This window comes from Chaetura pelagica, unplaced genomic scaffold (assembly GCF_000747805.2).
Source record: "Chaetura pelagica isolate M959 unplaced genomic scaffold, ChaPel_1.0 scaffold78, whole genome shotgun sequence".
Classification (NCBI taxonomy): domain Eukaryota; kingdom Metazoa; phylum Chordata; class Aves; order Apodiformes; family Apodidae; genus Chaetura; species Chaetura pelagica.
This window is the reverse complement of record NW_009954492.1, coordinates 1770264-1782598: the sequence shown is the minus strand read 5'-3', so window position 1 is coordinate 1782598 and position 12335 is coordinate 1770264. Positions and strand designations below refer to the sequence as shown.

The 12335-nt window shown below is 42.6% G+C and overlaps 1 protein-coding gene across 1 annotated transcript in view; it reads left to right on the top strand.

The window, feature by feature from the left end:
- DCDC2 (doublecortin domain containing 2) overlaps positions 1-12335 on the top strand; it is a 72730-nt gene that overhangs the window by 48804 nt on the left and 11591 nt on the right. Inside the window, 1 exon segment of the mRNA XM_010004525.1 lies at positions 7340-7440. Within this exon segment, the coding sequence (XP_010002827.1) occupies positions 7340-7440 (101 nt within the window).

The window sequence follows — 12335 nt, the reverse complement described above, 5'->3', positions numbered from 1 at the left end:
AGCAGGAACATCACCAGACAACCATGACCTCTCAAATATGATGAACAGAGGCACAGCAATTTCATCTGCCAACTCCCTCAGGACCCGTGTGTGAATCTCATCAGTTCCCAGAGATTTATGCACCTTCGGGTTCTTTAGATGGCCACAAACTTGCTCTACACCTACAGTGGGGGGTAATTTGTTCTCCCAGTCCCTGCTTTCACCTTCTGTGGCCTTTGTGTTGAGGTTGGAGCACTTGCCAGAGAAGTCTGAAGCAAGGAAGTCATTGAGGACCTCAGCCTTCTCAATATCTTGTGTTGCTACCTCACCCATTCCCTTCAGGAGAGGGCCTGCACTCTCCTTGGATGTCCTTTTCTCCCCAACATACCTAAAGAAGCTTTTCTTATTGTTCTTAACATCCCTGGCGAGATTTAATTCTAGCAGGGATTTGGCTCTCCTCACCTGATCCCTCACTGCTCAGACAACCTCTCTGTAATCCTCCCAGGGTACCTGCCCCCTGTATGCTTCCCTCTTCAGTTTGAGCTTTTCTAGGAACTGCTTCCTCATCCATGCCAGCCTCCTGGAGTTTGTACCTGACTTCCTCATAGTTGGGATTCAATGCTCTTGGGCCTGGAGAAGGTGATCCTTAAATATCAGCCAGCTTTCATGGGCCCCTCTTCCCTCCAGGATGTTACCCCAAGACACTTGCTTGAGCAGATCCCTGAAGAGGCTGAAATCTGCCCTCCTGAAGTCAAGGGTAGTAAGTTTGCTGTGAGCCCTCCTTACTGCCCTAAGGATCTTGAACTCCACCATTTCATGTTCACTGCCACCTAGGCTGCCCTTGGGTTTAACATCACTCACCAGCCCTTCCTTGTTGGTGAGGACAAGATCCAGCACAACACCTCTCCTTGTTGGTTCCTTGATTACTTGAAAAAGGAAGTTATCATCCTTGCACTCTAGGAACCTCCTGGACTGTTTGCATTTAGCAGAGTTGTTCTTCCAACAGATGTCAGGTTGTTGAAGTCTCCCATAAGGACCATGGCTTGTGAATGTGAAGCTGCTCCTATCTGTCTATATATTGCCTCATCTATATTATCCTCCTGCTCAGGCAACTTGTAGCAAACCCCCACTGTGATGTCGCTTTGGCCTTTCTTCCCCTTAATTTTAACCCCTAAGCTTTCTGTTGGCTCTTCATGTGCCTCCAGGGAGAGCTCCAGGCACTCCAGCTGGTCTTTGACATAGAAGGCAACACCCTCACCCTATCTCCCCTGTCTGTCCTTCCTAAAGAGTTTGTAACGCTCCATTCTGATGCTCCAGTCATAGTAGCCATCCCACAAAGCCTCAGTGATGGCAATGAGATCATAGCCCTGCAGTCTCACCCTCATCTCTAACTCCTCCTGTTCATTCCCCACGCTGCATGCATTTGTATAAAGGCATTTAAGCTGGGCCTCCAGTGAGGTTGCCTGTCTAGCTCATCTGCAATAAGCTTGACTTTTTCCCCCACCCCCTTCCAACCTAGTTTAAATCCCTGTCAAGGAGTACTTGCTAATTCCTGCCCTAGTAACCTTTTTCCCCTGTGGGACAGGGTCTTCCCATCCGATGTGAGCAGGCCTGGTGTCCTGTAAACCAAACCATGAACAAAAAACCCAAAGTCTTGCTGGTAGCACCAGTTTTGGAGCCAGGCATTGACCTATGAGGTCTTCTTGTTAACCCACTCATCATTCCCCAAGACTGGAGAGACAGAGGAGAACACAACTTGTGCACCTGAGCCCTTGACCAGTCTTCCCAATGCCCTAAAATCTTTATTACTCTCAAACCTCTTTTCTCCACCTCATCACTACCTACCCAAAATATCAAAAGAAGATAATAGTCTGAGGGCTGTATCAGACCAGGAAGTTTCCTGGTTATATTCCTCACCCTGGCCCCAGGGAGGCAGCAGACTTCTCTGTGGGAAGGGTCTGGCATATGGGACCTTCATTTCCCCTCAGAATGGTATCTTCTATCACTATCACCCTCCTCTTGCTCTTCTCAGAAGCAGTCCTAATCTGAGGAGCTGGTTGCTTTGTCAGCTCCTTAGGAGCAGTCCTACTGCATCGAGCTGGCAGCTTTGGCAGCTCCCTGGATGGGGCTTCTTCAGCATCGTTGTTTGACTGGTCTTCTATCTCCAGAGCCCTGTATCTGTTCTGTAAGGGCACCTGGAGATGTGGGGAGGGCCTGGTGAGAACTCTTCTGCTACCCGTAGCAGGGACCTCTCCTAGTTCCTGTCCTTCCTGCTGGTAACCAGAGGGCTGGGGATCTTCTACCTCTTGTGAAGCTACTACCTGCTGCCTTTTCCCTGAGGATGGCAGGGTGCAGCTCCACCAATCTATTTCCCTTTCACATTCCCATATGGTCCTTAACCTCTCTCTTCCTGCTTAAGCTCAGCAACCAGGCTGAGCAAACCATTTACCTGGTCGCAGCACACACAGGTGTTGTCTTCACTGTCCCCCTGTAGGGTGACAGACTCAGACACTCCACGCAGCCCGTCACCTGGACAGCTGCCTCCGAAGCAGATCAGCCTGGCTTCCAGCACTGCTTTTAACTGAGGCTTTCGAATGGTGGAGACCATCTCCCACCTGCCCTGCCTCTGAGCCCTTCCTAGCACCTCCTCTCACTCAGTTACCTCAGTGTCATGAGGGCAGAGCACCCACCACAGCCACCACCTCTGCTCTCTCTCCTCAGAGTCAGTATCCTCCAGCTTCTGCATATCCTCTCTCTCCAGTTGGCTGCTCCTCTTGAATGCCTTTTTCCTCTTGTGATCTGTTCTTTTCCCTTCTGCAGGTTCTTCTTTCCCCTTTTTGGCTGCATTACTGAACAAGACCCTGCTTTAAAATAATCAGAAATAATGAGAGATGTTTATGTAGGTTACCTCGTTTCTGTCTGTATAAGGTATAAAAAATAGTGTTGGTCTTTAGCTCAAAGGTCTTTTTTCACACAGTGACTGGCAAAACCTGAAAAATTCCAGTCTCTTCTGGTTGTCTGGACACCATGGAAAAATAACCTTACAGAAGATCAGGAGACTCAATAATATTTTGTTTGGCTTGACAGAAGCAGCACTTTCTTACATTGAGAACTGAGAACCTAACTGAAATAAATCCTCTGGTTTATACTTGTAAGTAAAGATGTAGGGAGACATTTGGAGCTCGAGGAGCCCTTGAATCCTTTGCTACCATCATATTCTGCTCAGCTTGAAGCACATTGGTAGAGTGTGCCACAGCCTACCTGTAAGGCTTGGGCCTGGCATTGTTTCTCATGCCCTTTTAGAGCTCTTCTTCCCCAGTGTTGGCATGACCCTGACTGTGGCCAATTCTCAGTTACTTTGAGGCACAGAAAGTCAGAACTATCTTTTGTATGAGGAGCATGTTTAATCTATAGTATTTTATGAACTATTTGGGGTAGGCATAAATGTGCCATCTCGTGGAAGTGCTGGGAATTCTTGTTTCAGTAAGATACACTACTTATTTCTAACTTGACTAGAGATTGCAATAGAAGCCCATAACTAAGTAGAATGGAGACTTGCAAAAATGTTTTTTTCATGTAATTTATAGTGTTGTTCTAAAATGCCTTGTTGCTTTTTCCTTCCTTAGAGATGTGTGTAGAAACTGACTTGATTCAGACAGAGATGTGAAATACTGCATCAATAAGGGGGTTTTGATGCTTTTTTTTTTCCTAAACTAGAAGCATTTCTGAAATATTGCCTATAAAATACAAGGCAAAATTACTCAACCTGACACATTGGCTTGGGAGGTGCTGAGTAACTTGCAGCACTGGTAATAGTAATTAATGTGGTCTGCAAACTCCTGCTGACAAGATCTTGACTCAGAATCACATAAAAAAGTAATGTGTTGGCCTTGCACTCAGCTGCCCTCCTCCAGGTATTTGTAAATTCACATGCAAAAAGTGTAAATATTTCTGCCTGAAGAGAGGTAACATGACTAATAATGTTTACATTTTGAGCTATTTTCTTAATGCTCCATTTAATCAAGTTAATTTTTTGTCATTTGTTTTACTGTTTTTGGATTACTTTTCACTTTTGGTACCAAAAGATAAGAAGTGTATGTGTCCTAATGTAAGACTAATTACATACCTGAAAATTTTCTTTCCAATTTTATATTTGCTCAAGTTTTTCCCATTTTTCAGTTGTAATTTTTTTCATCACCTGTTTTGAAACATTTCAGACATAAGAGTTTTTCTTCCTTCCCTGATTATTAATGGTACATGTGTTTTGGACATTTGTCTTCCATACTGTTATGTTTGTGCAGAGGCAAATAATTAATTTCCTTTTTGTTGTCAATTTTCTTATTTCTTTAAATATCTTTTCTTTTTTTGACAACAAATGCTTTCTTCCATCCTTTCAGAAACCAACTAGTGATCTTTTGTGTTGTATGCATTTGAAATACACTGTTCTTTAATATATAATATAGCTGTTCTGAAAAGGGGATAGTTTCGTGTTTTGTCTGGAATCACTATCTTTGATTTTTTTATTATTTTTTTTTTAGTGGCTTTTGTGGTTGCTGTTCTTTCCCATTCCATCCTGCCATCTAGTTTTGGCATCTTCCATTCTGTGGAACAGCAAGAGCACTGTTTCACTTCAGAATGCTTTCTGTGCGAGGCAATGAACAGTGGTATCCTTCAGAGATACAGGAAGTTTGTGCAGAGCTCTTCTCAACTAATCTCTTTTCATTTATGGCCAACTTTCTGAGCAGATACATGTTAGAAAATGCTTGGAGGAAATCCCATGGGGGTTTCAGGTTTTGCTTATCCCCTGTTACTAGCTTTTTGGGTACAGTCTTTTGAATGGGAAAGTTAGTTGCATGATCTGGGTAGAAACTTACTGTCTTCTTCCCTCTCTCTCACTCCCTCCTGGTTTAACGGTTAAGATTTTAGGAAATAACAGCTTGTCTGTCTCCTTGTGTAGAGTTTAATTGCTGGAATATTAAGCATAGCCCTGAGGCTGATCTACTTTTCTATGGAAAGGTGCTTTAAAATTGAGAATCCTTAACTTTTGAGATTAATTTTGTGGATTTAGCCTCCAGGGCCATCACGTGTTAATGTCACCTGTACTTCTTCTTTTCCCCTGCCGGAGAAAAACCTGATGAGAATTATCTCTGCATCAAAGTCCTTTTACCTTGAGGCCAGACAATCCCCATTTTGGTTCAAAGATTTGGGGATCTTAAAGTCAAAGGTGTCATTACAAAGTCTAAATGAAATGGTGGTGATATTAAATGCAGTTCTCTCAGACACTGCTTCAGCTTTTTGTAGTTCAGTGAGGCAAGGAATCTAAGGCAAGGTTATTTTCTTACAGTACTTAAGGAGAGGCCTTAAGTTAGGAGAGTCATCATGGTGGCTTTCAAGGAACACATGAAATATTCCTTGCAGAATATGGCAGTGATCTGTATCTCAATTGAATGTCTATGATGAGAAGCAACAAAAATACTATCAAGAGAAACAGAACCTTCTGTCCCTTAGCTCAGAAAAAGGAGAAATGTGAAGTGCATTGGTTATTTGAAAAAGTACAAGTAGCACCCACGCAGATTAATTTTTGTTGCTACTTTCAACCACTCCATGTTTTTATTGCTGCAAATATGGTATGTCCTTATTTGGTTTCAAAGGAACATGCTATAATAGATGCGTTGTATTTAATAATGCACACACACACATGCACAAAGAGGAAATGAAGAAAACAAAATTATTATTTCCATGCTAAGTATGAAGATGGGACCTTTTTCAAGATGTTTGAGATGTTTAGGACAAGAATCCAATCAGTATTGCTTAGAACCCTATAATATTTCCAGCACCTGTACTTTCAGAGGGCAAGTCATATAGATCTTTTGGCAAGGTGTGCAGGTCCAGTGGGACCGATTCTCAGGTGCTCAGACTGCTGTGTCCATCAGAAGATCTCTCTCCTAAGATGCAACCAGCAGTACCACTCTGGAATATCATTGTGATGTTCCATGGAGTTCCCTGTTTCTCTTCATTTCAAACTGAGAAGGATTTTAATTCTGGTGTTTTAATTCTGGGTCAGTGGCCTGTCAGCAGATGTCTGAGGCTATCTGGATGAAATGGCACCTCCCCTATAGTTAGCCATTTTCAGTGGTATGGTGGGCCTCAGAATTTTGCAGCCAGAGTAATCTCTTTCCTTTGCTCTCATAGAGATGAGAAATTAACCAGAAAAGTAACTTTCAGAGTAGTCAGTGCTTACTTTTTATGCAGGTAGGCTCTGGATTTCTTGAATGGTTTTTATCCATTATTTTTCCTCTTTCTCAATGGTTCTGTAAATGGTTCAGTGCTTCATTAGGTTTTTTTATTTAACAGTGTCCAGCAATGCAGATCAATTTGCATGGTCAGTTGGTATTGTCAAGTTCACATTCTTTTATGAAGAATTAAGAGGCAATCCAAAATAGCACAGTAGTTTTCTTCTTTCTTATTGTAGTTACTTATTATGTTGGTTATGAATGCATCAGCACAGGACCATCTGCCTTTCCTAGATAGATGGAAGGAGAGGGAGATGCTTTGATGTAATCTGTGATTTTAATTTCTAGGCTGTTTTCATTTGGGGGGGAAAGGGAGAAAGAAATGCATGTCATTTGGAAACAGCTTGTTTTCTGTATGTACCTGTCTTCACTTTCTTAGTTGATACTGAAAGAATTAGAAAAACCTCAAAGACCCCTAGTTGTTACTTACACCTTAGTGAAAAAAAACCCCACTCAAACTAAATTGTGTAAAAGCTTTGCAAAATTTAATATAATTGTAAGCATTAACCTTGTTTGCTAGAAGTATGTGCTCTGTTAATGTGGATATGAAGTTTCAGTTATGATTCTGCTTGTGTGTGCCCAAGAGTGGGGAGTAGCATTAATCTTATTTTTTCTGTTAATCTTTTAGTCTTTTCCTGGTTTACCATGTTTGCTGTTGATTCATAGACAGATTTTTGCTAGATGTGTGGTATAATGCTAGTTACTAGATAGTACTATAATTGACTGTAGAAATAGAAGTAATGTGTTGTTGAAATGTTTTAAGTCCTGATTTCCTCCTGACCTTTGCCAGAAGTGAAGGAAACTTCAGATCCAGGACTTCGATGACTCTCTGTTTCCTGTCCTTCCCCAAATGGTGTAGCATTTAAGTATTTGTTACTGAAAGGAAGGGCAAACAAATAGACAATAATGGGAGGCTGAAAACTTCATTAGAAGACCTGCATAGGGAATGGTGGGTGAGCTCAGAAACCTGCTCTTACAAATAAAATTGAATGCAGTTCAGCAGCTGTGCCACACAGTGTCACAATTGGACTTCAATTCCTTCCACTCTGTGTCTTTTTAAATTGTAGGTGAAGAGAATTACAAAGCCAGAGAAGAGCTGTCTGAAACGTGGGGAGCAGCTGAAGTGCAGGAAGATGAAGATACTCGTGTAGAAGTTCCTCTGGACCAGGTATTGACTGAGCTTTAAATAAATGGCTACATTAGGATCACAAGTCATGTATTGTTCTTCTATCCTCAGTTTCTTTAAAGTGTACAGCATAATTCTGGGGGTGTTTGTGACAGCTCAACTATATGGTTTCTTTTATGGCAGCTTTAGCAAATCTTCCTTTCTCTGTTAATGGATAAAGACCAGTTACCTTTTCTCCATACATCAGCTTAAGAACCGCTTTAAGAGCCCTTATAGGGCCTTAAAGAATCAGAACTCCCTGCCTACCAAACAAAGCCGCCTGACTCACAGTCCCTTTATACTGGTGGAGCAGTGTAAAGGGACTGTGGCACAGAATCAAGGTCAGAACCACAAACAGGTGTGGATTTATCTGATTTTTATTAATGCTGCCAGCTCTTTCTTCTGTTGGGACAACAGGGTCCTTAGTTATCCAACTTTTTCATTATAAGACTGATGTGCCATAAATAAGTATTGATAACCAAACATAAATCATAGAATCATAGAATCATAGAATCTTAGGGGCTGGAAGGGACCTCGAGAGATCATCTAGTCCAACCCCCCTGCCAGAGCAGGGTCACCTAGAGTTCACACAGGAACGCATCCAGGTGGGTTTTGAATGTCTCCAGTGAGGGAGACTCCACAACCTCCCTGGGCAGTCTGTTCCAGTGCTCTGTCACTCTCACAGTAAAAAATTTTTTTCGGATATTCACCTTGAACTTCCTATGCTCCAATTTACACCCATTACCCCTTGTCCTATCACTGGTCATCACCGAGAAAAGCCTAACTCCGTCCCCCTGGCAGTCACCCCTTACATATTTGTAAACATTGATGAGGTCAATATATCCCCTTTGTTTTACTTTGAATCGTTTTTAAAAGAAGCTCCTGTGAATTCAATATTACAGGAAATAGGTAACCTCATAGAATCATAGGAAGGTTAGGGTTGGAAGGGACCTTAAAGATCATCTAGATCCAACCCCCTTCATGGGCAGGGACACCTATCACTAGATCAGGTTGCCAAGAGCCCCATCCAACCTGGCCTTGAATACTGCCAGGGTTGAGGCTTCCACAGCCTCCCTGGGCAACCTGTTCCAGTGCCTTCCCACCCTCATAGTAAAGAGTTTCCTCCTAATATCTGATCTAAATCTCCCCTCTTCAAATTTTAAACAATTGCCACTTGTCCTCTTGCTACATGCCCATGCAAAAAGTCCTGCCCCAGCTTTCCTGTAGGCCCCCTTCAGGTATTGGAAGGCCACTATAAGGCCATTTTGGAGCCTCCTCTTCTCCAGGCTGAACAACCCCAACTTCCTCAGCCTGTCTTCATGCGGGAGGTGCTCCAGTCCTCTGCTCATTTTTGTTGCTCTCCTCTGGACTTGCTCAAGGAGCTCTGTGTCCTTCTTATGATGGGGGCTCCAGAACTGGACACAATACTCCAGGTGTGGTCTCACAAGAGTAGTGTAAAGGGGGAGAATCACCTCCCTCAACTGGCTGCCCAAACTTCTTTTGATGCAGCCCAGGATGCAGTTGGTTTCTGGGCTGCAAGCACACATTGCTGGCTCATGTTGAGCTTCTCAACCACCATCACCCCCAAGTCCTTCTCCATTGGGTTGCCCTCAATCCCTTCTCCTCCCAAACTGTATTTGTGTGTGGAATTGCCTCAGCCCAGGTGCAGAAATTTGCACTTGGCCTTGTTGAACTTCATGCAGTTTGCACAGGCCCACTTCTCGAGCCTGTCAAGGTCCCTCTGGATGACATCCCTTCCCTCCAGCGTGCTGACTTCACCACCCAGTTTGGTGTAGTCAGCAAACTTGCTGAGGGTGCACTCAATACCACTGTCCATGTTGGCCACAAAGATGTTAATGTGTACTGGTCTGAGTATGGACCCTTGAGGAACACCACTTGTCACATGTCTCCATTCGGACATCAATCACAACTCCTTGGGTGCAACTATCCAGCCAGTTCCTTACCCAACAAGTGGTCCATCCATCAAAGCCATAACATTCCAGTTTGGAGATGAGATTGTCATGTGGGACAGTGTTGAATGCTTTGGACAGGTTCAGGTAGATGATGTCTGTAGCTCTGCCTTTTTCCACCAATCCTGTGACCCCACTGTAAAAAGCCACCAAAGTAGTCAGGCAGGGCTTGCCTCTGGTGAAGTTGTGTTGGCTGTCACCAATCACCCCTTGGTTATTTGCTTGCCTTAGCAGAGCCTTCAGGAGGATCTGCTCCATGATCTTGCCAGGCACAGAGATGAGAAGTTGAAGTTTATTCCAATAAAGTGAAGAGTAGAACTGCTTAAATTTTCAGAATTTTTTTCTCTTTTATTTTTCCTTTTTTTTTAATTTCTAGTGAATTGCTCACAAAACAGTCCTCTTTTTCTTCTTACGTATTTGTAGGAATTTGCCAGCTTGTTCAACTTTGTGACCAGCCCACAAGATGTTGTACTGTGCTTTTGGTGTCTCTTGATAATATTTCTGATTCATGCTGCAGTGTAAGAAGCCCCAGTTTACCCAGTAGGTTAATCAGGCTAAAAATAATCTCAACAGCATAAAGGATTCTTGTGCATTTTTTCTGGGGGTCAGCTCAGTACTGAGGAACAATTGTTAATGTGTGATTTTAAACAAAGGAGTGACAGGGAGTTAAAAACAGTTGTTTGTAAATACACTATAACTATCCAGGGCAAAAACAATCTAGAAGATTTCTGGAGAGTGTTAAAGACAATTTTTTTTATGTTGGTAGTGGGATACATAATTAGAAGAGGCATTCTGCTGGATTGCCCATGAATAAAGAGGAACTGACTGGTGATGTGATACTTAGTGGCAGCCTTAGTTGCAGTGGCCATGAGATGATAGGGTTTAAGACCCCGAAGGAATTGAGGATGACAAGTAATAAAATAAAAATCCTGTAATTCAGGAGAGAGGATTTTGCCTTGTTTGGTAAACTGGCAGGCAGGATCCTGTGGGAGGCTGCCCTGAAGTGTAGATGAACACAGGAGAAGTGGTTGATCCCCAAGGGCACCATCCTTAAAGCACAAGAACTATCCCCATGTGCAAGAAAGCAAGCAGACATGAAGGGAGAGCAATTACTGTGATTTATCTTGCTTTCAGCATAGACTATTGTATTTGTAGGAAAAATTGGAAGAAGTGTGGTAGCTATGAGGGGAAAGATATGCTTGAGGAACGCAGGGACTGGATTTCTGGGCTACAAGATGGATAAAAACTGGCTGGTTCAGTGAGGCGTAAAAAGTCAGCCAGTTAAAATTTAACTTGCACCACTTTAACAAATGGTAGTTCTCAGGATTTAATACTGGATCAGACATTTTTTGACATGTTCATTGGTAACATGGATGGTGGCACAGGTTTCAGCTGTATCCAGCTCAGCAGTAAAGCCAGATTGTCATTACCAGGTCTACCTTTCAAAGCGATATCAACAGCATGAAGGAATGAGCTGACTTGAGCATCATGAAGTTCAACAAAGAGAAATATGAAGTGGGGTCCCTGGGACAGGACAACTGTGCATTGGTACAGTTGGTGTGGGTAGGCTAAGGAGCAGCTCTGCAGGAGGGGCCCTGCAGCTCTTGTGACTGACAAGTTGATTATTAGTCAGCAGTGCTCCCTTTTGGTCATGAAGGTAGAGTCTGCAGTCTGGCTGTGTTTGTAAGAGCATAGCCAGCACATCAAGGGAACAGATTCTCTCCTCCCTTTTCTGAGGCTGTATCTGAAGTGTTTTGTTCAGTTTTGAGTTCTTCCTAGTAAAAGAGAGGTGTTTACAAATAGGAGAGAGTCGAGCACAGCAACACACTAAAACATTGAGAGCCTATGACACATGTTGAAACTTAGGAAACTGGCTTTGTTTCACCTTAAAGGCTAAGCAGAAGGTAGATCAAACTGCTCTCTTCAGCTACAGATGGAGTCACAGGGAAGATGAACCCAGCCTTTTGTCTGTGTTGCACAATGAGAAGATGAGGCAATGGTCAGAACCTGCAGCAAGGAAAATACTGTTTGGACGTAAGAAAAACATTTTCAACAGAGTGAACTGTGAGGACTTTCCTGTCCAGACAGGGTGGGAAATCTTCCTATTCAGTGATTTTTTAAACTAAACTGGACAGACCCTCAAAACCCCTATTTTTACTTTGAAGTTGCTCCAGCAGGGCAATGGCCTAGATGTCCTCTAGAGCATTTTTTTACGAAGTGGAGTGTGCACAGCCCAGGGGGTATGACAGACAATCCAGTGGGGTGCAGGGAGAAAATGTGAGAACTTCAGTAGTACATGTATATAATTTAAAAATAAGTAAATATGCATGTATTTGGGGTATGGGCTAATATTTTTTTTACTGATGGGATGTGCAATCAAGACAGTTTGGAAACCACTGCTTTAGAGGTCTCTTCCAACCTAATTTTTCTGTGATTCTGTATTTGTTCATTTTTTATTATTTCAGTCCTGGAATCAACTTTTGTTTTAGTAAGCTTTGGGGTTTTTTTTGTGTTTACTATTTAGTTGGCTGATTTTTTTCAATTTATTTGAATTGGATAAAAGAATATTTGACATACAGGACATTTATTCTGCCTTTAAAAAATCCCTGAGGGAAAATAGGAGTTTTATATACTTCGTTTGAATTTCTGCCTGCAATACCAATCTGTACATTAACAAAAGCCACACACAAAGTTGCTGTTGTAGCTGTTTTGAAGAATAGCACTACATCCATCTGAAAAAACAAAATTATCTGGATTTCTCAATTTTATTTTAAGCTGCTGTTTTTAAGAAGAATCATTCTCAGTGAATTATTCACTTTCACAGAATGACAGGATCTTAGGGGTTGGAAGGGACCTCGAAAGATCCCCCAGTCCAACCTCCCCTGCCAGAGCAGGGTCACCCAGAGCACATCACACAGGAACGTGTCC